The 27,343-nt window shown below is 45.4% G+C and overlaps 1 protein-coding gene across 1 annotated transcript in view; it reads right to left on the bottom strand.

The window, feature by feature from the left end:
• Positions 1-23,231: 23,231 nt before the first annotated feature.
• si:dkey-71h2.2 (low density lipoprotein receptor adapter protein 1) overlaps positions 23,232-27,343 on the bottom strand; it is a 137,053-nt gene continuing 132,941 nt past the window's right edge. The window contains exons 9-11 of the mRNA XM_064990511.1: positions 24,479-24,507; positions 24,083-24,147; positions 23,232-23,264 (exon numbers count right to left, since the gene is read on the bottom strand). Of these exons, the coding sequence (XP_064846583.1) occupies positions 23,232-23,264; positions 24,083-24,147; positions 24,479-24,507 (127 nt within the window). The remainder of the gene's footprint in view (positions 23,265-24,082; positions 24,148-24,478; positions 24,508-27,343) is intronic.

Raw genomic sequence — 27,343 nt, 5'->3', positions numbered from 1 at the left:
CCCTATTACAGTATTCAACCCTGTTACAGTATTCAACCCTGTTACAGTATTCAACCCTGTCCCGCTCGTCTCAACCCTGTTACAGTATTCAACCCTGTTACAGTATTCAACCCTGTTACAGTATTCAACCCTGTCCCGCTCGTCTCAACCCTGTTACAGTATTCAACCCTGTTACAGTATTCAACCCTGTCCCGCTCGTCTCAACCCTGTTACAGTATTCAACCCTGTTACAGTATTCAACCCTGTTACAATATTCAACCCGGTTACAGTATTCAACCCTGTTACAGTATTCAACCCTGTCCCGCTAGTCTCAACTCTGTTACAGTACTCAAGCCTGTCCCGCTCATCTCAACTCTGTTACAGTATTCAACCCTGTTACAGTATTCAACCCTGTTACAGTATTCAAGCCTGTCCCGCTCGCCTCAACCCTGTTACAGTATTCAACCCTGTTACAGTATTCAAGCCTGTCCCGCTCGTCTCAACCCTGTTACAGTATTCAACACTGTCCCGCTCGTCTCAACCCTGTTACAGTATTCAACCCTGTTACAGTATTCAACCCTGTCCCGCTTCGTCTCAAACCTGTTACAGTATTCAACCCTGTTACAGTATTCAACCCTGTCCCGCTCGTCTCAACCCTGTTACAGTATTCAACCCTGTCCCGCTCGTCTCAACCCTGTTACAGTATTCAACCCTGTTACAATATTCAACCCTGTTACAGTATTCAACCCTGTTACAGTATTCAACCCAGTCCCGCTCGTCTCAACCCTGTTACAGTATTCAACCCTGTTACAGTATTCAACCCTGTCCCGCTAGTCTCAACCCTGTTACAGTATTCAACCCTGTTACAGTATTCAACCCTGTCCCGCTAGTCTCAACCCTGTTACAGTATTCAACCCTGTTACAGTATTCAGCCCTGTCCCGCTAGTCTCAACCCTGTCCCGCTCATCTCAACCCTGTTACAGTATTCAACCCTGTCCCGCTAGTCTCAACCCTGTTACAGTATTCAATCTGTTACAGTATTCAACCCTGTTACAGTATTCAACCCTGTTACAGTATTCAGCCCTGTCCCGCTCGTCTCAACCCTGTCCCGCTAGTCTCAACCCTGTTACAGTATTCAATCCTGTCCCGCTCGTCTCAACCCTGTCCCGCTCATCTCAACCCTGTTACAGTATTCAACCCTGTCCCGCTAGTCTCAACCCTGTTACAGTATTCAATCTGTTACAGTATTCAACCCTGTTACAGTATTCAACCCTGTTACAGTATTCAGCCCTGTCCCGCTCGTCTCAACCCTGTCCCGCTAGTCTCAACCCTGTTACAGTATTCAACCCTGTCCCGCTCGTCTCAACCCTGTTACAGTATTCAACCCTGTCCCGCTAGTCTCAACCCTGTTACAGTATTCAACCCAGTCCCGCTAGTCTCAACCCTGTTACAGTATTCAACCCTGTTACAGTATTCAACCCTGTTACAGTATTCAACCCAGTCCCGCTCGTCTCAACCCTGTTACAGTATTCAACCCTGTCCCGCTCGTCTCAACCCTGTTACAGTATTCAACCCTGTTACAGTATTCAACCCTGTTACAGTATTCAACCCTGTTACAGTATTCAACCCTGTCCCGCTCGTCTCAACCCTGTTACAGTATTCAACCCTGTCCCGCTCGTCTCAACCCTGTTACAGTATTCAACCCTGTTACAGTATTCAACCCTGTTACAGTATTCAATCCTGTCCCGCTAGTCTCAACCCTGTTACAGTATTCAAGCCTGTTACAGTATTCAACCCTGTCCCGCTAGTCTCAACCCTGTTACAGTATTCAACCCTGTCACGCTAGTCTCAACCCTGTTACAGTATTCAACCCTGTTACAGTATTCAAACCTATTACAGTATTCAACCCTGTTACAGTATTCAACCCTGTTACAGTATTCAACCCTGTCCCGCTCGTCTCAACACTGTTACAGTATTCAATCCTGTTACAGTATTCAACCCTGTTACAGTATTCAACCCTGTCCCGCTCGTCTCAACCCTGTTACAGTATTCAACCCTGTTACAGTATTCAACCCTGTTACAGTATTCAACCCTGTCCCGCTCGTCTCAACCCTGTTACAGTATTCAACCCTGTTACAGTATTCAACCCTGTTACAATATTCAACCCGGTTACAGTATTCAACCCTGTTACAGTATTCAACCCTGTCCCGCTAGTCTCAACTCTGTTACAGTACTCAAGCCTGTCCCGCTCATCTCAACTCTGTTACAGTATTCAACCCTGTTACAGTATTCAACCCTGTTACAGTATTCAACCCTGTCCCGCTAGTCTCAACTCTGTTACAGTATTCAAGCCTGTCCCGCTCGCCTCAACCCTGTTACAGTATTCAACCCTGTTACAGTATTCAAGCCTGTCCCGCTCGTCTCAACCCTGTTACAGTATTCAACACTGTCCCGCTCGTCTCAACCCTGTTACAGTATTCAATCCTGTCCCGCTAGTCTCAACCCTGTTACAGTATTCAAACCTGTTACAGTATTCAACCCTGTCCCGCTAGTCTCAACCCTGTTACAGTATTCAACCCTGTCACGCTAGTCTCAACCCTGTTACAGTATTCAACCCTGTTACAGTATTCAACCCTATTACAGTATTCAACCCTGTTACAGTATTCAACCCTGTTACAGTATTTAACCCTGTCCCGCTCGTCTCAACACTGTTACAGTATTCAATCCTGTTACAGTATTCAACCCTGTTACAGTATTCAACCCTGTCCCGCTCGTCTCAACCCTGTTACAGTATTCAACCCTGTTACAGTATTCAACCCTGTTACAGTATTCAACCCTGTCCCGCTCATCTCAACCCTGTTACAGTATTCAACCCTGTTACAGTATTCAACCCTGTTACAATATTCAACCCGGTTACAGTATTCAACCCTGTTACAGTATTCAACCCTGTCCCGCTAGTCTCAACTCTGTTACAGTACTCAAGCCTGTCCCGCTCATCTCAACTCTGTTACAGTATTCAACCCTGTTACAGTATTCAACCCTGTTACAGTATTCAACCCTGTCCCGCTAGTCTCAACTCTGTTACAGTATTCAAGCCTGTCCCGCTCGCCTCAACCCTGTTACAGTATTCAACCCTGTTACAGTATTCAAGCCTGTCCCGCTCGTCTCAACCCTGTTACAGTATTCAACACTGTCCCGCTCGTCTCAACCCTGTTACAGTATTCAACCCTGTTACAGTATTCAACCCTGTCCCGCTCGTCTCAAACCTGTTACAGTATTCAACCCTGTTACAGTATTCAACCCTGTCCCGCTCGTCTCAACCCTGTTACAGTATTCAACCCTGTCCCGCTCGTCTCAACCCTGTTACAGTATTCAACCCTGTTACAATATTCAACCCTGTTACAGTATTCAACCCTGTTACAGTATTCAAACCTGTTACAGTATTCAACCCTGTTACAGTATTCAACCCAGTCCCGCTCGTCTCAACCCTGTTACAGTATTCAACCCTGTTACAGTATTCAACCCTGTCCCGCTAGTCTCAACCCTGTTACAGTATTCAACCCTGTTACAGTATTCAACCCTGTTACAGTATTCAACCCTGTCCCGCTAGTCTCAACCCTGTTACAGTATTCAACCCTGTTACAGTATTCAGCCCTGTCCCGCTAGTCTCAACCCTGTCCCGCTCATCTCAACCCTGTTACAGTATTCAACCCTGTCCCGCTAGTCTCAACCCTGTTACAGTATTCAATCTGTTACAGTATTCAACCCTGTTACAGTATTCAACCCTGTTACAGTATTCAGCCCTGTCCCGCTCGTCTCAACCCTGTCCCGCTAGTCTCAACCCTGTTACAGTATTCAACCCTGTCCCGCTCGTCTCAACCCTGTTACAGTATTCAACCCTGTCCCGCTAGTCTCAACCCTGTTACAGTATTCAACCCAGTCCCGCTAGTCTCAACCCTGTTACAGTATTCAACCCTGTTACAGTATTCAACCCTGTTACAGTATTCAACCCAGTCCCGCTCGTCTCAACCCTGTTACAGTATTCAACCCTGTCCCGCTAGTCTCAACCCTGTTACAGTATTCAACTCTGTTACAGTATTCAACCCTGTTACAGTATTCAACCCTGTTACAGTATTCAACCCTGTCCCGCTAGTCTCAACCCTGTTACAGTATTCAACCCTGTTACAGTATTCAGCCCTGTCCCGCTAGTCTCAACCCTGTCCCGCTCATCTCAACCCTGTTACAGTATTCAACTCTGTCCCGCTAGTCTCAACCCTGTTACAGTATTCAATCTGTTACAGTATTCAACCCTGTTACAGTATTCAACCCTGTTACAGTATTCAGCCCTGTCCCGCTCGTCTCAACCCTGTCCCGCTAGTCTCAACCCTGTTACAGTATTCAACCCTGTCCCGCTCGTCTCAACCCTGTTACAGTATTCAACCCTGTCCCGCTAGTCTCAACCCTGTTACAGTATTCAACCCAGTCCCGCTCGTCTCAACCCTGTTACAGTATTCAACCCTGTTACAGTATTCAACCCTGTTACAGTATTCAACCCAGTCCCGCTCGTCTCAACCCTGTTACAGTATTCAACCCTGTCCCGCTCGTCTCAACCCTGTTACAGTATTCAACCCTGTTACAGTATTCAACCCTGTTACAGTATTCAACCCTGTTACAGTATTCAATCCTGTCCCGCTCGTCTCAACCCTGTTACAGTATTCAACCCTGTTACAGTATTCAACCCTGTTACAGTATTCAACCCGGTTACAGTATTCAACCCTGTTACAGTATTCAACCCTGTCCCGCTAGTCTCAACTCTGTTACAGTATTCAAGCCTGTCCCGCTCATCTCAACTCTGTTACAGTATTCAACCCTGTTACAGTATTCAACCCTGTTACAGTATTCAACCCTGTCCCGCTAGTCTCAACTCTGTTACAGTATTCAAGCCTGTCCCGCTCGCCTCAACCCTGTTACAGTATTCAACCCTGTTACAGTATTCAAGCCTGTCCCGCTCGTCTCAACCCTGTTACAGTATTCAACACTGTCCCGCTCGTCTCAACCCTGTTACAGTATTCAACCCTGTTACAGTATTCAACCCTGTCCCGCTCGTCTCAAACCTGTTACAGTATTCAACCCTGTTACAGTATTCAACCCTGTCCCGCTCGTCTCAACCCTGTTACAGTATTCAACCCTGTCCCGCTCGTCTCAACCCTGTTACAGTATTCAACCCTGTTACAATATTCAACCCTGTTACAGTATTCAAACCTGTTACAGTATTCAACCCTGTTACAGTATTCAACCCTGTTACAGTATTCAACCCAGTCCCGCTCGTCTCAACCCTGTTACAGTATTCAACCCTGTTACAGTATTCAACCCTGTCCCGCTAGTCTCAACCCTGTTACAGTATTCAACCCTGTTACAGTATTCAACCCTGTTACAGTATTCAACCCTGTCCCGCTAGTCTCAACCCTGTTACAGTATTCAACCCTGTTACAGTATTCAGCCCTGTCCCGCTAGTGTCAACCCTGTCCCGCTCATCTCAACCCTGTTACAGTATTCAACCCTGTCCCGCTAGTCTCAACCCTGTTACAGTATTCAACCCTGTCCCGCTAGTCTCAACCCTGTTACAGTATTCAATCTGTTACAGTATTCAACCCTGTTACAGTATTCAACCCTGTTACAGTATTCAGCCCTGTCCCGCTCGTCTCAACCCTGTCCCGCTAGTCTCAACCCTGTTACAGTATTCAACCCTGTCCCGCTCGTCTCAACCCTGTTACAGTATTCAACCCTGTCCCGCTAGTCTCAACCCTGTTACAGTATTCAACCCAGTCCCGCTAGTCTCAACCCTGTTACAGTATTCAACCCTGTTACAGTATTCAACCCTGTTACAGTATTCAACCCAGTCCCGCTCGTCTCAACCCTGTTACAGTATTCAACCCTGTCCCGCTAGTCTCAACCCTGTTACAGTATTCAACTCTGTTACAGTATTCAACCCTGTTACAGTATTCAACCCTGTTACAGTATTCAACCCTGTCCCGCTAGTCTCAACCCTGTTACAGTATTCAACCCTGTTACAGTATTCAGCCCTGTCCCGCTAGTCTCAACCCTGTCCCGCTCATCTCAACCCTGTTACAGTATTCAACCCTGTCCCGCTAGTCTCAACCCTGTTACAGTATTCAATCTGTTACAGTATTCAACCCTGTTACAGTATTCAACCCTGTTACAGTATTCAGCCCTGTCCCGCTCGTCTCAACCCTGTCCCGCTCATCTCAACCCTGTTACAGTATTCAACCCTGTCCCGCTAGTCTCAACCCTGTTACAGTATTCAATCTGTTACAGTATTCAACCCTGTTACAGTATTCAACCCTGTTACAGTATTCAAGCCTGTCCCGCTCATCTCAACCCTGTTACAGTATTCAACCCTGTCCCGCTAGTCTCAACCCTGTTACAGTATTCAACCCTGTCCCGCTCGTCTCAACCCTGTTACAGTATTCAACCCTGTCCCGCTAGTCTCAACCCTGTTACAGTATTCAACCCAGTCCCGCTAGTCTCAACCCTGTTACAGTATTCATCCCTGTTACAGTATTCAACCCTGTTACAGTATTCAACCCAGTCCCGCTCGTCTCAACCCTGTCCCGCTAGTCTCAACCCTGTTACAGTATTCAATCTGTTACAGTATTCAACCCTGTTACAGTATTCAACCCTGTTACAGTATTCAGCCCTGTCCCGCTCGTCTCAACCCTGTCCCGCTAGTCTCAACCCTGTTACAGTATTCAACCCTGTCCCGCTCGTCTCAACCCTGTTACAGTATTCAACCCTGTCCCGCTAGTCTCAACCCTGTTACAGTATTCAACCCAGTCCCGCTAGTCTCAACCCTGTTACAGTATTCAACCCTGTTACAGTATTCAACCCTGTTACAGTATTCAACCCAGTCCCGCTCGTCTCAACCCTGTTACAGTATTCAACCCTGTCCCGCTCGTCTCAACCCTGTTACAGTATTCAACCCTGTTACAGTATTCAACCCTGTTACAGTATTCAACCCTGTTACAGTATTCAACCCTGTCCCGCTCGTCTCAACCCTGTTACAGTATTCAACCCTGTCCCGCTCGTCTCAACCCTGTTACAGTATTCAACCCTGTTACAGTATTCAACCCTGTTACAGTATTCAATCCTGTCCCGCTAGTCTCAACCCTGTTACAGTATTCAAGCCTGTTACAGTATTCAACCCTGTCCCGCTAGTCTCAACCCTGTTACAGTATTCAACCCTGTCACGCTAGTCTCAACCCTGTTACAGTATTCAACCCTGTTACAGTATTCAACCCTATTACAGTATTCAACCCTGTTACAGTATTCAACCCTGTTACAGTATTCAACCCTGTCCCGCTCGTCTCAACACTGTTACAGTATTCCATCCTGTTACAGTATTCAACCCTGTTACAGTATTCAACCCTGTCCCGCTCGTCTCAACCCTGTTACAGTATTCAACCCTGTTACAGTATTCAACCCTGTTACAGTATTCAACCCTGTCCCGCTCGTCTCAACCCTGTTACAGTATTCAACCCTGTTACAGTATTCAACCCTGTTACAATATTCAACCCGGTTACAGTATTCAACCCTGTTACAGTATTCAACCCTGTCCCGCTAGTCTCAACTCTGTTACAGTACTCAAGCCTGTCCCGCTCATCTCAACTCTGTTACAGTATTCAACCCTGTTACAGTATTCAACCCTGTTACAGTATTCAACCCTGTCCCGCTAGTCTCAACTCTGTTACAGTATTCAAGCCTGTCCCGCTCGCCTCAACCCTGTTACAGTATTCAACCCTGTTACAGTATTCAAGCCTGTCCCGCTCGTCTCAACCCTGTTACAGTATTCAACACTGTCCCGCTCGTCTCAACCCTGTTACAGTATTCAACCCTGTCCCGCTAGTCTCAACCCTGTTACAGTATTCAAACCTGTTACAGTATTCAACCCTGTCCCGCTAGTCTCAACCCTGTTACAGTATTCAACCCTGTCACGCTAGTCTCAACCCTGTTACAGTATTCAACCCTGTTACAGTATTCAACCCTATTACAGTATTCAACCCTGTTACAGTATTCAACCCTGTTACAGTATTTAACCCTGTCCCGCTCGTCTCAACACTGTTACAGTATTCAATCCTGTTACAGTATTCAACCCTGTTACAGTATTCAACCCTGTCCCGCTCGTCTCAACCCTGTTACAGTATTCAACCCTGTTACAGTATTCAACCCTGTTACAGTATTCAACCCTGTCCCGCTCGTCTCAACCCTGTTACAGTATTCAACCCTGTTACAGTATTCAACCCTGTTACAATATTCAACCCGGTTACAGTATTCAACCCTGTTACAGTATTCAACCCTGTCCCGCTAGTCTCAACTCTGTTACAGTACTCAAGCCTGTCCCGCTCATCTCAACTCTGTTACAGTATTCAACCCTGTTACAGTATTCAACCCTGTTACAGTATTCAACCCTGTCCCGCTAGTCTCAACTCTGTTACAGTATTCAAGCCTGTCCCGCTCGCCTCAACCCTGTTACAGTATTCAACCCTGTTACAGTATTCAAGCCTGTCCCGCTCGTCTCAACCCTGTTACAGTATTCAACACTGTCCCGCTCGTCTCAACCCTGTTACAGTATTCAACCCTGTTACAGTATTCACCCCTGTCCCGCTCGTCTCAAACCTGTTACAGTATTCAACCCTGTTACAGTATTCAACCCTGTCCCGCTCGTCTCAACACTGTTACAGTATTCAACCCTGTCCCGCTCGTCTCAACCCTGTTACAGTATTCAACCCTGTTACAATATTCAACCCTGTTACAGTATTCAACCCTGTTACAGTATTCAACCCTGTTACAGTATTCAACCCTGTTACAGTATTCAACCCAGTCCCGCTCGTCTCAACCCTGTTACAGTATTCAACCCTGTTACAGTATTCAACCCTGTCCCGCTAGTCTCAACCCTGTTACAGTATTCAACCCTGTTACAGTATTCAACCCTGTTACAGTATTCAACCCTGTCCCGCTAGTCTCAACCCTGTTACAGTATTCAACCCTGTTACAGTATTCAGCCCTGTCCCGCTAGTCTCAACCCTGTCCCGCTCATCTCAACCCTGTTACAGTATTCAACCCTGTCCCGCTAGTCTCAACCCTGTTACAGTATTCAATCTGTTACAGTATTCAACCCTGTTACAGTATTCAACCCTGTTACAGTATTCAGCCCTGTCCCGCTCGTCTCAACCCTGTCCCGCTAGTCTCAACCCTGTTACAGTATTCAACCCTGTCCCGCTCGTCTCAACCCTGTTACAGTATTCAACCCTGTCCCGCTAGTCTCAACCCTGTTACAGTATTCAACCCAGTCCCGCTAGTCTCAACCCTGTTACAGTATTCAACCCTGTTACAGTATTCAACCCTGTTACAGTATTCAACCCAGTCCCGCTCGTCTCAACCCTGTTACAGTATTCAACCCTGTCCCGCTAGTCTCAACCCTGTTACAGTATTCAACTCTGTTACAGTATTCAACCCTGTTACAGTATTCAACCCTGTTACAGTATTCAACCCTGTCCCGCTAGTCTCAACCCTGTTACAGTATTCAACTCTGTTACAGTATTCAGCCCTGTCCCGCTAGTCTCAACCCTGTCCCGCTCATCTCAACCCTGTTACAGTATTCAACCCTGTCCCGCTAGTCTCAACCCTGTTACAGTATTCAATCTGTTACAGTATTCAACCCTGTTACAGTATTCAACCCTGTTACAGTATTCAGCCCTGTCCCGCTCGTCTCAACCCTGTCCCGCTAGTCTCAACCCTGTTACAGTATTCAACCCTGTCCCGCTCGTCTCAACCCTGTTACAGTATTCAACCCTGTCCCGCTAGTCTCAACCCTGTTACAGTATTCAACCCAGTCCCGCTCGTCTCAACCCTGTTACAGTATTCAACCCTGTTACAGTATTCAACCCTGTTACAGTATTCAACCCAGTCCCGCTCGTCTCAACCCTGTTACAGTATTCAACCCTGTCCCGCTCATCTCAACTCTGTTACAGTATTCAACCCTGTTACAGTATTCAACCCTGTTACAGTATTCAACCCTGTCCCGCTAGTCTCAACTCTGTTACAGTATTCAAGCCTGTCCCGCTCGCCTCAACCCTGTTACAGTATTCAACCCTGTTACAGTATTCAAGCCTGTCCCGCTCGTCTCAACCCTGTTACAGTATTCAACACTGTCCCGCTCGTCTCAACCCTGTTACAGTATTCAACCCTGTTACAGTATTCAACCCTGTCCCGCTCGTCTCAAACCTGTTACAGTATTCAACCCTGTTACAGTATTCAACCCTGTCCCGCTCGTCTCAACCCTGTTACAGTATTCAACCCTGTCCCGCTCGTCTCAACCCTGTTACAGTATTCAACCCTGTTACAATATTCAACCCTGTTACAGTATTCAAACCTGTTACAGTATTCAACCCTGTTACAGTATTCAACCCTGTTACAGTATTCAACCCAGTCCCGCTCGTCTCAACCCTGTTACAGTATTCAACCCTGTTACAGTATTCAACCCTGTCCCGCTAGTCTCAACCCTGTTACAGTATTCAACCCTGTTACAGTATTCAACCCTGTTACAGTATTCAACCCTGTCCCGCTAGTCTCAACCCTGTTACAGTATTCAACCCTGTTACAGTATTCAGCCCTGTCCCGCTAGTCTCAACCCTGTCCCGCACATCTCAACCCTGTTACAGTATTCAACCCTGTCCCGCTAGTCTCAACCCTGTTACAGTATTCAACCCTGTCCCGCTAGTCTCAACCCTGTTACAGTATTCAATCTGTTACAGTATTCAACCCTGTTACAGTATTCAACCCTGTTACAGTATTCAGCCCTGTCCCGCTCGTCTCAACCCTGTCCCGCTAGTCTCAACCCTGTTACAGTATTCAACCCTGTCCCGCTCGTCTCAACCCTGTTACAGTATTCAACCCTGTCCCGCTAGTCTCAACCCTGTTACAGTATTCAACCCAGTCCCGCTAGTCTCAACCCTGTTACAGTATTCAACCCTGTTACAGTATTCAACCCTGTTACAGTATTCAACCCAGTCCCGCTCGTCTCAACCCTGTTACAGTATTCAACCCTGTCCCGCTAGTCTCAACCCTGTTACAGTATTCAACTCTGTTACAGTATTCAACCCTGTTACAGTATTCAACCCTGTTACAGTATTCAACCCTGTCCCGCTAGTCTCAACCCTGTTACAGTATTCAACCCTGTTACAGTATTCAGCCCTGTCCCGCTAGTCTCAACCCTGTCCCGCTCATCTCAACCCTGTTACAGTATTCAACCCTGTCCCGCTAGTCTCAACCCTGTTACAGTATTCAATCTGTTACAGTATTCAACCCTGTTACAGTATTCAACCCTGTTACAGTATTCAGCCCTGTCCCGCTCGTCTCAACCCTGTCCCGCTCATCTCAACCCTGTTACAGTATTCAACCCTGTCCCGCTAGTCTCAACCCTGTTACAGTATTCAATCTGTTACAGTATTCAACCCTGTTACAGTATTCAACCCTGTTACAGTATTCAAGCCTGTCCCGCTCATCTCAACCCTGTTACAGTATTCAACCCTGTCCCGCTAGTCTCAACCCTGTTACAGTATTCAACCCTGTCCCGCTCGTCTCAACCCTGTTACAGTATTCAACCCTGTCCCGCTAGTCTCAACCCTGTTACAGTAATCAACCCAGTCCCGCTAGTCTCAACCCTGTTACAGTATTCAACCCTGTTACAGTATTCAACCCTGTTACAGTTTTCAACCCAGTCCCGCTCGTCTCAACCCTGTTACAGTATTCAACCCTGTCCCGCTAGTCTCAACCCTGTTACAGTATTCAACTCTGTTACAGTATTCAACCCTGTTACAGTATTCAACCCTGTTACAGTATTCAACTCTGTTACAGTATTCAACCCTGTTACAGTATTCAACCCTGTTACAGTATTCAGCCCTGTCCCGCTAGTCTCAACCCTGTTACAGTATTCAACCCTGTTACAGTATTCAACCCTGTTACAGTATTCAACCCTGTCCCGCTCGTCTCAACCCTGTTACAGTATTCAACCCTGTCCCGCTCGTCTCAACCCTGTTACAGTATTCAACCCTGTTACAATATTCAACCCTGTTACAGTATTCAAACCTGTTACAGTATTCAACCCTGTTACAGTATTCAACCCTGTTACAGTATTCAACCCAGTCCCGCTCGTCTCAACCCTGTTACAGTATTCAACCCTGTTACAGTATTCAACCCTGTCCCGCTAGTCTCAACCCTGTTACAGTATTCAACCCTGTTACAGTATTCAACCCTGTTACAGTATTCAACCCTGTCCCGCTAGTCTCAACCCTGTTACAGTATTCAACCCTGTTACAGTATTCAGCCCTGTCCCGCTAGTCTCAACCCTGTCCCGCTCATCTCAACCCTGTTACAGTATTCAACCCTGTCCCGCTAGTCTCAACCCTGTTACAGTATTCAACCCTGTCCCGCTAGTCTCAACCCTGTTACAGTATTCAATCTGTTACAGTATTCAACCCTGTTACAGTATTCAACCCTGTTACAGTATTCAGCCCTGTCCCGCTCGTCTCAACCCTGTCCCGCTAGTCTCAACCCTGTTACAGTATTCAACCCTGTCCCGCTCGTCTCAACCCTGTTACAGTATTCAACCCTGTCCCGCTAGTCTCAACCCTGTTACAGTATTCAACCCAGTCCCGCTAGTCTCAACCCTGTTACAGTATTCAACCCTGTTACAGTATTCAACCCTGTTACAGTATTCAACCCAGTCCCGCTCGTCTCAACCCTGTTACAGTATTCAACCCTGTCCCGCTAGTCTCAACCCTGTTACAGTATTCAACTCTGTTATAGTATTCAACCCTGTTACAGTATTCAACCCTGTTACAGTATTCAACCCTGTCCCGCTAGTCTCAACCCTGTTACAGTATTCAACCCTGTTACAGTATTCAGCCCTGTCCCGCTAGTCTCAACCCTGTCCCGCTCATCTCAACCCTGTTACAGTATTCAACCCTGTCCCGCTAGTCTCAACCCTGTTACAGTATTCAATCTGTTACAGTATTCAACCCTGTTACAGTATTCAGCCCTGTCCCGCTCGTCTCAACCCTGTCCCGCTCATCTCAACCCTGTTACAGTATTCAACCCTGTCCCGCTAGTCTCAACCCTGTTACAGTATTCAATCTGTTACAGTATTCAACCCTGTTACAGTATTCAACCCTGTTACAGTATTCAAGCCTGTCCCGCTCATCTCAACCCTGTTACAGTATTCAACCCTGTCCCGCTAGTCTCAACCCTGTTACAGTATTCAACCCTGTCCCGCTCGTCTCAACCCTGTTACAGTATTCAACCCTGTCCCGCTAGTCTCAACCCTGTTACAGTATTCAACCCAGTCCCGCTAGTCTCAACCCTGTTACAGTATTCAACCCTGTTACAGTATTCAACCCTGTTACAGTATTCAATCCAGTCCCGCTCGTCTCAACCCTGTTACAGTATTCAACCCTGTCCCGCTAGTCTCAACCCTGTTACAGTATTCAACTCTGTTACAGTATTCAACCCTGTTACAGTATTCAACCCTGTTACAGTATTCAACTCTGTTACAGTATTCAACCCTGTTACAGTATTCAACCCTGTTACAGTATTCAGCCCTGTCCCGCTAGTCTCAACCCTGTTACAGTATTCAACCCTGTTACAGTATTCAACCCTGTTACAGTATTCAACCCAGTCCCGCTCGTCTCAACCCTGTTACAGTATTCAACCCTGTCCCGCTAGTCTCAACCCTGTTACAGTATTCAACTCTGTTACAGTATTCAACCCTGTTACAGTATTCAACTCTGTTACAGTATTCAACCCTGTTACAGTATTCAACCCTGTTACAGTATTCAGCCCTGTCCCGCTAGTCTCAACCCTGTTACAGTGTTCAACCCTGTTACAGTATTCAATCCTGTTACAGTATTCAACCCTGTTACAGTATTCAACCCTGTTACAGTATTCAACTCTGTCCCGCTAGTCTCAACCCTGTTACAGTATTCAACTCTGTTACAGTATTCAACCCTGTTACAGTATTCAACCCTGTTACAGTATTCAGCCCTGTCCCGCTAGTCTCAACCCTGTTACAGTATTCAACTCTGTTACAGTATTCAACCCTGTTACAGTATTCAACCCTGTTACAGTATTCAACCCTGTTACAGTATTCAACTCTGTCCCGCTAGTCTCAACCCTGTTACAGTATTCAACTCTGTTACAGTATTCAACCCTGTTACAGTATTCAGCCCTGTCCCGCTAGTCTCAACCCTGTTACAGTATTCAACTCTGTTACAGTATTCAACCCTGTTACAGTATTCAACCCTGTTACAGTATTCAGCCCTGTCCCGCTAGTCTCAACCCTGTTACAGTATTCAACTCTGTTACAGTATTCAACCCTGTCCCGCTAGTCTCAACCCTGTTACAGTATTCAACTCTGTTACAGTATTCAGCCCTGTCCCGCTAGTCTCAACCCTGTTACAGTATTCAACCCTGTTACAGTATTCAACCCTGTTACAGTATTCAAGCCTGTCCCGCTCGTCTCAACCCTGTTACAGTATTCAACCCTGTTACAGTATTCAACCCTGTCCCGCTCGTCTCAACCCTGTTACAGTATTCAACTCTGTCCCGCTAGTCTCAACCCTGTTACAGTATTCAACCCTGTTACTTTATTCAACCCTGTTACAGTATTCAACCCTGTCCCGCTCGTCTCAACCCTGTTACAGTATTCAACCCAGTCCCGCTAGTCTCAACCCTGTTACAGTATTCAACCCTGTTACAGTATTCAACCCAGTCCCGCTAGTCTCAACCCTGTTACAGTATTCAACCCTGTTACAGTATTCAACCCAGTCCCGCTCGTCTCAACTCATGATAATATTTGTTCAATAAAAGATAAATAAACATGAATGTCATGTTTTCTGAGCTCAGTCTGAAATGTTAAAGACGATGAAGATTAGATTTATGTTCAAACTCTGAATTGACAGCATTTTTAAATGTATTTAAACGATGAGCCCGCTGACACAAATTGTGTCAAATTCAGGATTTAATTTAGCAAAATTCAGAGATTTTACATATATTTATAGCAATTGAATTTGTTTGGGGGACACATGAATATTAGGGAAATGTTGATTTTATAACAAGTATCTTTTATAATCATATTCAGACAACTTCCGTGTTGTCCGTGACGGGGTTGAAGATAAATGGGGTCCATATCAGACAAAAATGACAATAATAAAATGGCTTTAATGTCTGAGATGGAAAAATACGTTTTCTTGAAGGTTTAATATGTACTTAAATGTTGTGGGGTGTTCAGAAAATGTATTAATTTCTTTTAAAAATATATTACAGTAGCACAAGAATTACCCATTTCCCAAGGGTTGTAAGAGCAACAAACTCTCACTATCAATGTAGAATTAGATGTTCAAAAACTTGAAAAAGAGGTGAGGTGCCTTACAAGCCTCTTAGGGATTTCTACCTCTCCTGCACATGCTCTTTAGTTTTGCCTTTTAAACTCCCATCATATTGTTTTGTATTTTGTTGTGTGCAAAAAAATATATGAATATATATACACCTGTGATGTATTGTAGCTCTATCAGGGTTACACTAAGCGATACAATGCTGAGGCTCAGCTGTGATATCTTGAAAATACAGATGTAGGATCTTAATTTAATCACCCCGTTGCAGAAGCACTTTTCTGAACAAGTCTGATATTTTATTTAAGATTTTAAAAAGGCTTCTGAAGTTTGACTATTTCCACTTTGAAATTTCAGATTTGATATTTATCAACCACTACAAAAATGTGCATTAATGATAATCCACATAATAATTCACATTTCTTGTTGCTACAGCATTATTTTCCTGCTGTGAGAAACTGGGTCAAATTAAGATCCTACATCTGTAGCTGAACTTTCAATGACATATTTCAAAGAGCTCAACTTGAGAGCTCAATGCTGCCGATGCCCACCCAATGCCGATGCCCACCCAATGCCGATGCCCACCCAATGCCGATGCCCAACCGAGCGTAATTTACCTTTTAAAAGTCAAGCGCATTGTTCTTGTCAACAATGCACCTTAAGGCTGCCTTATGTCACTTTTCTGATGACAAAATTCACATAGTAATGTGATTTATAGATCTGCCATTCTCATCGAAAGCGAGTCTAAGTAGCGGTAGATTTGTTCTATGTGTGCTATTTCTATTGCGTCCCGTGTTTTTAGTTTTGTACAGCAGCTTCAAACAGCGAGGAAATGTATATTTTTTTTCATTAAAAATATATTTCACAGCGGTTCACAGCGGTTTCGATGGTACAAGATTCTCTGCACTATTACTTGCTTGTTTTGCACCAATAAACTGAAATTAGGCGAATCACAGTATTAGAATGTTAGCAACTGGGAGGAGCGATTTCTGCATAGTTAACATCTCTGTGTAAGAACAGTAATGACAAAGTTTAATATTTGAACAAAGTCCTTTATTATGCATTATGTTAATCAAACCAAAACTGCTCTCAAAGTCTGTACAAATAGAATTGTTTTTACATTATCAGAAAACTGCAGGACACAAATGATAATATCACATTGTTCATGGAACTCCCACTATTGCATAGATCTCAGCAAAATGAAGCACCCCCCTTTGTATATAAACTAAGTGATAAAACTATAAACTTCATTACAAACAAGACACTCAGTTATCAGAGACAGATCAAATATATTCTGAAAATGTTTTTAAAACATTATGATCACTTATAGGATATTATATTTTTAGGGAATAATTTACTTAAATAATAAAGATCAAGCATTTAGCCTGGTTGTGAAATACAAAATGATTTATTGTCAACCTGTTGCTAGAAAATATTGGTTACTTTTATTCTGTGCTGTGGCTTCTCATCTAAAACACAATTTCTGAGTGTTCACAGCACATCTGACGATATCTCCCCATCTCTCTGTCACCATATTGGAACACACACACACACACACACGCACTCACAATGCCAACACACACACACACACGGTAACACACCAATTCAGAGCTGAGGTAAATACTGCAACCCAAAACATTTCCTCCAGATTGGAAAAATAACGGACGTGGCCAGAAAAGCACAGCAGGGAAACCCCATCATTCCATTTCAATGTACTGCTCGACCTTGGAACTGTACTGCTCGACCTTGGAACTGTACTGCTCGACCTTGGAACTGTACTGCTCGACCTTGGAACTGTACTGCACGACCTTGGAACTGTACTGCTCGACCTTGGAACTGTACTGCACGACCTTGGAACTGTACTGCTCGACCTTGGAACTGTACTGCACGACCTTGGAACTGTACTGCTCGACCTTGGAACTGTACTGTAAGACCTTGGAACTGTACTGCTCGACCTTGGAACTGTACTGCTCGACCTCGGAACTGTACTGCTCGACCTCGGAACTGTACTGCTCGACCTTGGAACTGTACTGTAAGACCTTGGAACTGTACTGCTCGACCTTGGAACTGTACTGCTCGACCTTGGAACTGTACTGCTCGACCTTGGAACTGTACTGCTCGACCTTGGAACTGTACTGCTCGACCTTGGAACTGTACTGCACAACCTTGGAACTGTACTGCTCGACCTTGGAACTGTACTGCTCGACCTTGGAACTGTACTGTAAGACCTTGGAACTGTACTGTTGGAACTGTACTGCTCGACCTTGGAACTGGACTGCACAACCTTGGAACTGGACTGCTCGACCTTGGAACTGTACTGCTCGACCTTGGAACTGTACTGTAAGACCTTGGAAATGTACTGCTCGACCTTGGAACTGTACTGCACGACCTTGGAACTGTACTGTAAGACCTTGGAAATGTACTGTAAGACCTTGGAAATGTACTGCACGACCTTGGAACTGTACTGTTGGAACTGTACTGTAAGACCTTGGAACTGTACTGCACGACCTTGGACTTGAAAGGCGAAAAGGAAAAACAAAGAAACCTATATCAACATTTATTTGGTGGGGGGGGGGGGGTTGACATTAAACTTAATCTACTAAGATTAGAAAATTGTTGTTTTTGATGAAATACACACACCTCATGACTCCCTGTGTGTGTGTGTGTGTGTGTGTGTGTGTGTGTGTGTGTGAGTGTGTGTTGCAGCCGTGTTCTTTACAATAAACCCAATTATGAGAAGAGACAATCACATTGACCATGATGTTATTGCAGTGAACATAGATATTTCAGATTCCGTATGACTGTTGGGGAATGAGGGGTAGAGGGAGCAGGGAAGTGTGTGTGCTTCCCAAATGGGACCCTATTCCCTATATAGTACACTACCTTTGACCAGGGTCTATGGTGCTCTGGTCAAAAGTAGTGCACTATATAGGGAATAGCGTGCCATTTAGGACACATGCTAGGTTTCAAATATGACAGTACTGTTATTATTGACCTCATGGTGGGTAACACAAACCAATTGTATCCAATCTTAAAAAATAAAACCAATTGCTGCTGTCAGAAAATTAATTTACAATTTACAAGTTCTATACACAATTTAAATTTACTGCATAAATCAATGCGAAAAACAAACGAGCATCCTAATTATTGACGAGACTCAAGATTAAATGATTTGACTCCAAGTAACCCTGATTCTATTGAGACCAGAACCTAATCATTTCAAATAACTAAAATCAACATATGTACAGTGATTATTACACGAGTTATTAACATAGAGAGAGAAAAAACAGCACATGGAAATACATATTTTTATACTCTTATCGTTGCTGGCGTGTCATGATGTCATTCACATCATATAAGGAGGATCCTTAGAATGGACCTTCCAGCTCAAGTCACTTAGGGCAGTTTTGGCGGGTTGACCCGGCGGCCATTTTGAGTGTACCCATGACCAATTCTATTTCTATGATTCATACTTTAAATCTGTATCCACATCGACCTCTACTTTAGATCTGTATCCACATCGACCTCTACTTTAGATCTGTATCCACATCGACCTCTACTTTAAATCTGTATCCACATTGACCTCTACTTTAAATCTGTGTCCACATTGACCTCTACTTTAAATCTGTGTCCACATTGACATCTACTTTAAATCTGTATCCACATTGACCTCTACTTTAGATCGGTATCCACATCGACCTCTACTTTAGATCTGTATCCACATCGACCTCTACTTTAAATCTGTATCCACATCGACCTCTACTTTAGATCGGTATCCACATCGACCTCTACTTTAGATCTGTATCCACATTGACCTCTACTTTAGATCTGTATCCACATTGACCTCTACTTTAGATCGGTATCCACATTGACCTCTACTTTAGATCTGTATCCACATTGACCTCTACTTTAGATCGGTATCCACATTGACCTCTACTTTAGATCGGTATCCACATCGACCTCTACTTTAGATCGGTATCCACATTGACCTCTACTTTAGATCGGTATCCACATTGACCTCTACTTTAGATCGGTATCCACATCGACCTCTACTTTAGATCGGTATCCACATCGACCTCTACTTTAGATCGGTATCCACATCGACCTCTACTTTAGATCGGTATCCACATCGACCTCTACTTTAGATCGGTATCCACATCGACCTCTACTTTAGATCGGTATCCACATCGACCTCTACTTTAGATCGGTATCCACATCGACCTCTACTTTAAATCGGTATCCACATTGACCTCTACTTTAGATCGGTATCCACATTGACCTCTACTTTAGATCGGTATCCACATTGACCTCTACTTTAGATCTGTATCCACATTGACCTCTACTTTAGATCTGTATCCACATTGACCTCTACTTTAGATCTGTATCCACATTGACCTCTACTTTAGATCTGTATCCACATTGACCTCTACTTTAGATCGGTATCCACATTGACCTCTACTTTAGATCGGTATCCAAATTGACCTCTACTTTAGATCTGTATCCAAATTGACCTCTACTTTAGATCGGTATCCACATTGACCTCTACTTTAAATCGGTATCCACATTGACCTCTACTTTAGATCTGTATCCACATTGACCTCTACTTTAGATCTGTATCCACATTGACCTCTACTTCAGATCGGTATCCACATCGACCTCTACTTTAGATCGGTATCCACATCGACCTCTACATTAAATCTGTATCCACATTGACCTCTACTTTAAATCTGTATCCACATCGACCTCTACTTTAGATCTGTATCCACATCGACCTCTACTTTAGATCGGTATCCACATCGACCTCTACTTTAGATCGGTATCCACATCGACCTCTACTTTAGATCTGTATCCACATCGACCTCTACTTTAGATCGGTATCCACATCGACCTCTACTTTAGATCTGTATCCACATTGACCTCTACTTTAGATCTGTATCCACATCGACCTCTACTTTAGATCTGTATCCACATTGACCTCTACTTTAGATCGGTATCCACATCGACCTCTACTTTAGATCGGTATCCACATCGACCTCTACTTTAGATCTGTATCCACATCGACCTCTACTTTAGATCTGTATCCACATCGACCTCTACTTTAGATCGGTATCCACATCGACCTCTACTTTAGATCGGTACCAACATCGACCTCTACTTTAGATCGGTATCCACATCGACCTCTACTTTAGATCGGTATCCACATCGACCTCTACTTTAAATCTGTATCCACATCGACCTCTACTTTAGATCTGTATCCACATTGACCTCTTGAAGAACAGATGTCAACAGCCTCCTTAACCTTTGAGGCTCCATAACCGTCGACAACAGGATTCCACTTTTATCATCTCAACTGAACGGTGGTCTTCAGACGCATTAAAACACATGAACACGTTTGTTTTTGTTGAGTGTCGTCATTTTGTCCTGATTGGGACCTCCAACGTCAATCCACTCTCACATGACAGCACAGGGGGAAGGTGATGTTCATTGGTGGACTGTGCATAGGGCTATTCTGGCAAATGCCAGATGGGCTTGTCCAACTTTAGCCTAATGTGCCTATGTAAATGGGTGTTTTTGCACGAATGACGATGGCGTCAAGGGGGAAAATAGACCAATGCGGGGTCCTCAAGGACCAAAATGGGCTGCTGTGTTAGAAATTCCAGGGCCGATTTCTGGTCCCAGTTCGTGCCTTGTGGTCCCATTCCGCGCCTGATGGTCCCAGTCCGCCCCTAGTGATCCCAGTCCGCCCCTAGTGATCCCAGTCCGCCCCTAGTTGTCCCAGTCCGCCCCTAGTGATCCCATTCCGCCCCTAGTGGTCCCAGTCCATCCCTGGTGGTCCCAGTTCGCCCCTAGTGATCCCAGTCCGCCCCTAGTGATCCCAGTCCGCCCCTAGTGATCCCAGTCCACTCCCAGTTGTTCCAGTCCATCCCTAGTGGTGTTCGTACCAGTAATTGTTCCATCCACATTGCTCACTGTCTCTTTCCCGTTTCAACAGCTCGTACAAAAGCAGTGATGGATTGGAAAAGCTTCCTTTAGTTTCTGAGAGAATTGCAACATCCCCAGTTGTTGAAGGTCATTGAGTTAAGAAGTGATATGTAGTCAGTCAAGGCCCAGGTCCATCCCAAAGACATAAAGCACAGAGATGGTGTATATCATGTTTTTGATCAGCATCGACAAAAGCATGAGACTGGGGATGTATGTCCCAAATGGCACACTATTCCTTATATAATGCACTACTTTGAACCAGATCCCTACTCCCTATATAGTGCAGTACTTTAGACCAGAGCCTTATTCCCTATATAGTGCACTTCTTTAGACCAGGGCCCTATTCCCTATATAGTGCAGTACTTTAGACCAGAGCCTTATTCCCTATATAGTGCACTACCTTAGACCAGGGCCCTATTCCCTATATAGTGCACTACTTTAGACCAGAGCCTTATTCCCTATATAGTGCACTACTTTAGACCAGTGCCCTATTCCCTATATAGTGCACTATTTTAGACCAGGGACCTATTCCCTATATTGTGCACTACTTTAGACCAGAACCCTATTCCCTATAAAGTGCACTACTTTAGACCAGGGACCTATTCCCTATATAGTGCACTACTTTAGACCAGGGCCCTATTCCCTATATAGTGCAGTACTTTAGACCAGAGCCCTATTCCCTATATGGTGCACTATTTTAGACCAGAGCCCTATTCCCTATATAGTGCACTACTTTAGACCAGAACCCTATTCCCTATAAAGTGCACTACTTTAGACCAGGGACCTATTCCCTATATATTCCCTATATAGTGCACTATTTTAGACCAGAGCCCTATTCCCTATATGGTGCACTATTTTAGACCAGAGCCCTATTCCCTATATAGTGCACTATTTTAGACCAGAGCCCTATTCCCTATATAGTGCACTACTTTAGACCAGAGCCCTATTCCCTATATAGTACACTGCTTTGAACCAGATCCCCATTCCCTATATAGTGCACTACTTTAGACCAGAGCCCTATTCCCTACATAGTGCACTACTTTCCCTATATAATGAGAGGATGGTCTTCCTCTAGGGGGTGGTGGGGTCTTCCTCTAGGGGGTGGTGGGGTCTTCCTCTGGGGGGGGGTTGTCTTCCTCTAAGGGTGGTGGTGGTGGTGGTGTCTTCCTTTAGGGGGTGGTGTCTTCCTCTAGGGGGTGGTGGTGGTGTCTTTCTCTAGAGGGGTGGTGTCTTCCTCTAGGGGGTGGTGTCTTCCTCTAGGGGGTGGTGTCTTCCTCTAGGGGGTGGTGTCTTCCTCTAGGGGGTGGTGTCTTCCTCTAGGGGGTGGTGTCTTCATCTAGGGGGTGGTGTCTTCCTCTAGGGGGGTGGTGTCTTCCTCTAGGGGGTGGTGTCTTCCTCTAGGGGGTGGTGTCTTCCTCTAGGGGGTGGTGTCTTCCTCTAGGGGGTGGTGTCTTCCTCTAGGGGGTGGTGTCTTCCTCTAGGGGGTGGTGTCTTCCTCTAGGGGGTGGTGTCTTCCTCTAGGGGGTGGTGTCTTCCTCTAGGGGGTGGTGTCTTCCTCTAGGGGGTGGTGTCTTCCTCTAGGGGGTGGTGTCTTCCTCTAGGGGGTGGTGTCTTCCTCTAGGGGGGTGGTGTCTTCCTCTAGGGGGTGGTGTCTTCCTCTAGGGGGTGGTGTCTTCCTCTAGGGGGGTGGTGTCTTCCTCTAGGGGGTGGTGTCTTCCTCTAGGGGGGTGGTGTCTTCCTCTAGGGGGGGTGGTGTCTTCCTCTAGGGGGGTGGTGTCTTCATCTAGGGGGTTCAGAGCTGCATCCTTAGACTGCTGTCCGGAACTGGACACTGCCAGGCTGGGAGGGGGAGGGGAGAGAGGGGAGGGGGGGGGAGTGGGAGAGGGGTGAGAGATAGAGAGAGAGAGAGAGAGAAGGGAGAGAGAGAGAGACAGAGAGAGAGAGAGAGAGAGAGAGAGAAGGGAGAGAGAGAGAGACAGAGAGAGAGAGAGAGAGAGAGAGAGACAGAGAAAGAGAGAGAGAGACAGAGAAAGAGAGACAGAGAAAGAGAGACAGAGAAAGAGAGACAGAGAAAGAGAGAGAGAGACAGAGAGAGAGTGGGAGAAGTGAGAGAGAGAGAGAGAACGGAAAAAGCGAGGTGGGGGTTCATATGAGTAAGCCAGAATATACATGATACATTGGGGAAAAAAGGTTGCAGGGAACAAAGATGTTGAAAGAAGGAGAGAATAAATGTGAAAATAAAGGAGAGTGCATTTGAGCGATGGAATGACAATGACAAAAGGGGAGGAGAGGAGAAGGGACAAGGAAGGGGATAGGAAGAGTAGAGGAGCAGGAGAGGAGGGGAGAGGAGAGGAGAAAGGAGGGGAGAGGAGAAAGGAGGGGAGAGGAGAAAGGAGGGGAGAGGAGAAACGGGGGGAGAGGAGAAAGGAAGGGAGAGGAGAAAGGAAGGGAGAGGAGAAAGGAGGGGAGAGGAGAGGAGAAAGGGGGAGAGGAGAAAGGAGGGGAGAAAGGAGGGGAGGGGAGAGGAGAGGAGAAAGGAGGGGAGAGGAGAGGAGAAAGGGGGGGAGAGGAGAAAGGAGGGGAGAAAGGAGGGGAGAAAGGAGGGGAGGGGAGAGGAGAAAGGAAGGGAGAGGAGAAAGGGGGGGAGAGGAGAGGACAGGGGAGGAGGAAGGGAGATGAAAGGAGACAAAGGTAGAGAGTGCTGTCTGTAGAGGTTCACTGCCTGTCTGGACACACAGAAAAGATAGGGAATCACAATAGTTTGAGTCCAACTGATATAGACACACACACAGAAACAGACAGACAGACAGACAGACAGACAGACAGACAGACAGACAGACAGACAGACAGACAGACAGACAGACAGACAGACAGACAGACAGACAGACAGACAGACAGACAGACAGACAGACAGACAGAGACAGACACAGTGCTGACTGATGAAATCAAAACACTACTGTACATACACACATGTTCATGTATAATAGAATATATATAATTGCATAATTGTGTTCATTGTATAATAAACATTCTAATGATCTCACCTCACTTACCAGTGTCCGTCTCTTCTACCTCCATGTTGCTGCATGTCGGGTTGAAGAGACAAAACACACCTTATAGATGAAACAATCACACACACACACACACACACACACACACACACACGCAGCCACGCAGCCACGCAGCCACGCAGCCACGCATGTATTCTGGGCTAGTTCGTTTGAAGACTAGTTAGCATGTACAGGGCTAGTTAGTTGCCTCCTACCTACACAAATTACTCATCATACAGAATACATTTGCAAGACTAGCCACCTCTAATTACCTGACTCCATTTGCACCTGTGTTCCCATACTCCCCCAATAACTTTAAGAGAAGACTGGAGGTCAGCCTGATGAACCCAACTACTCACTAATCTCCTCCATGAAGACTGGGGGTCAGCCTGATGAACCAAACTACTCAGTAATCTGATCCATGAAGACTGGAGGTCAGCCTGATGAACCAAACGACTCACTAATCTCCTCCATGAAGACTGGAGGTCAGCCTGATGAACCCAACTACTCACTAATCTCCTCCATGAAGACTGGGGGTCAGCCTGATGAACCAAACTACTCAGTAATCTGATCCATGAAGACTGGAGGTCAGCCTGATGAACCAAACGACTCACTAATCTCCTCCATGAAGACTGGAGGTCAGCCTGATGAACCAAACTACTCACTAATCTCCTCCATGAAGACTGGGGGTCAGCCTGATGAACCAAACTACTCACTAATCTCCTCCATGAAGACTGGGGGTCAGCCTGATGAACCAAACGACTCACTAATCTCCTCCATGAAGACTGGAGGTCAGCCTGATGAACCAAACTACTCACTAATCTCCTCCATGAAGACTGGGGGTCAGCCTGATGAACCCAACTACTCACTAATCTCCTCCATGAAGACTGGAGGTCAGCCTGATGAACCAAACTACTCAGTAATCTAACACATGAAGACTGGAGGTCAGCCTGATGAACCCAACTACTCAGTAATCTAACACATGAAGACTGGAGGTCAGCCTGATGAACCAAACTACTCACTAATCTCCTCCATGAAGACTGGAGGTCAGCCTGATGAACCCAACTACTCACTAATCTCCTCCATGAAGACTGGGGGTCAGCCTGATGAACCCAACTACTCAGTAATCTAACACATGAAGACTGGGGGTCAGCTTGATGAACCCAACTACTCAGTAATCTCCATGAAGACTTGAGGTCAGCTTGATGAACCCAACTTCTCAATAATCTCCATGAAGACTGAGGTCAGCTTGATGAACCCAACTACTCAGTAATCTTCATGGAGACTGGTGGTCAACCTGATGACCCAAACTACTCAGTAATCTTCATGGAGACTGGTGGTCAACCTGATGAACCAAACTACTCAGTAATCTTCATGGAGACTGGTGGTCAACCTGATGAACCAAACTACTCAGTAATGTCCATGAAGACTGGAGGTCAGCCTGATGAATCAAACTACTCAGTAATCTCCATGAAGACTGGGGATCAGCTTGATGAACCCAACTACTCAGTAATCTCCATGAAGACTGGGGGTCAGCTTGATGAACCCAACTACTCAGTAATCTCCATGGAGACTGGAGGTCAGCCTGATGGGTTCTTTCACACACACACACACACACACACATAAACAAAACAAATAGTTTTCTTTCTCAAAATTACTCATCAATTAATTTATACATTTATAATTAGTAGTTTTTGTTATATGTTTTAACAAAGTGTTTTAATTGTTGTACTTGTATATAGTTTCTTTGTGGTGGGGGTTTTCATATCCTTGGGCTCCCAACCTGCACACTGTTATTATGTTTTAATTTGTTTTTATCTGTTATGTTTGTTTTGTTTGTCACTTGTTTTCTTTGGTGCAAATAAATAAATCAATAGTTTAAAGACTAGTTAGCAGGATCAGGTCTAGTTAGTTTAAAGACTAGTTAGCAGGATCAGGGCTAGTTAGTTTTAAGGTTAGTTAGAGGGTCAGAGATAGTTAGTTTAAAGGTTAGTTAACAGGGTCAGGGCTGGTTAGTTTTAAGACTAGTTCGCAGGGTCAGGGCTAGTTATTTTAAAGACTAGTTAGCAGGGTCAGGGCTAGTTAGTTTAAAGACTAGTTAGCAGGGTCAGGGCTAGTTAGTTTTAAGGTTAGTAAGCAGGGTCGGGGCTAGTTAGTTTTAAGGTTAGTAAGCAGGATCAGGGCTAGTTAGTTTTAAGGCTCGTTAGCAGGGTCAGGGCTAGTTAGTTTTAAGGTTCGTTAGCAGGGTTGGGGCTAGTTAGTTTTAAGGTTAGTAAGCAGGGTCGGGGCTCGTTAGTTTTAAGGTTCGTTAGCAGGGTCGGGGCTCGTTAGTTTTAAGGTTCGTTAGCAGGGTCGGGGATAGTTAGTTTTAAGGTTCGTTAGCAGGGTCGGGGCTAGTTAGTTTTAAGGTTAGTAAGCAGGGTCGGGGCTCGTTAGTTTTAAGGTTCGTTAGCAGGGTCGGGGATAGTTAGTTTTAAGGTTAGTAAGCAGGGTCGGGGCTCGTTAGTTTTAAGGTTCGTTAGCAGGGTCGGGGCTCGTTAGTTTTAAGGTTCGTTAGCAGGGTCGGGGATAGTTAGTTTTAAGGTTCGTTAGCAGGGTCGGGGCTAGTTAGTTTTAAGGTTAGTAAGCAGGGTCGGGGCTCGTTAGTTTTAAGGTTCGTTAGCAGGGTCGGGGATAGTTAGTTTTAAGGTTCGTTAGCAGGGTCGGGGCTAGTTAGTTTTAAGGTTAGTAAGCAGGGTCGGGGCTCGTTAGTTTTAAGGTTAGTAAGCAGGGTCGGGGATAGTTAGTTTTAAGGTTCGTTAGCAGGGTCGGGGCTCGTTAGTTTTAAGGTTCGTTAGCAGGGTCGGGGCTAGTTAGTTTTAAGGTTCG

Source organism: Oncorhynchus masou, chromosome 16 (assembly GCF_036934945.1).
Source record: "Oncorhynchus masou masou isolate Uvic2021 chromosome 16, UVic_Omas_1.1, whole genome shotgun sequence".
Lineage (NCBI taxonomy): Eukaryota > Metazoa > Chordata > Actinopteri > Salmoniformes > Salmonidae > Oncorhynchus > Oncorhynchus masou.
Note: the sequence above shows the minus strand (reverse complement) of the source record. Positions and strands in the feature narration are given on the sequence as shown.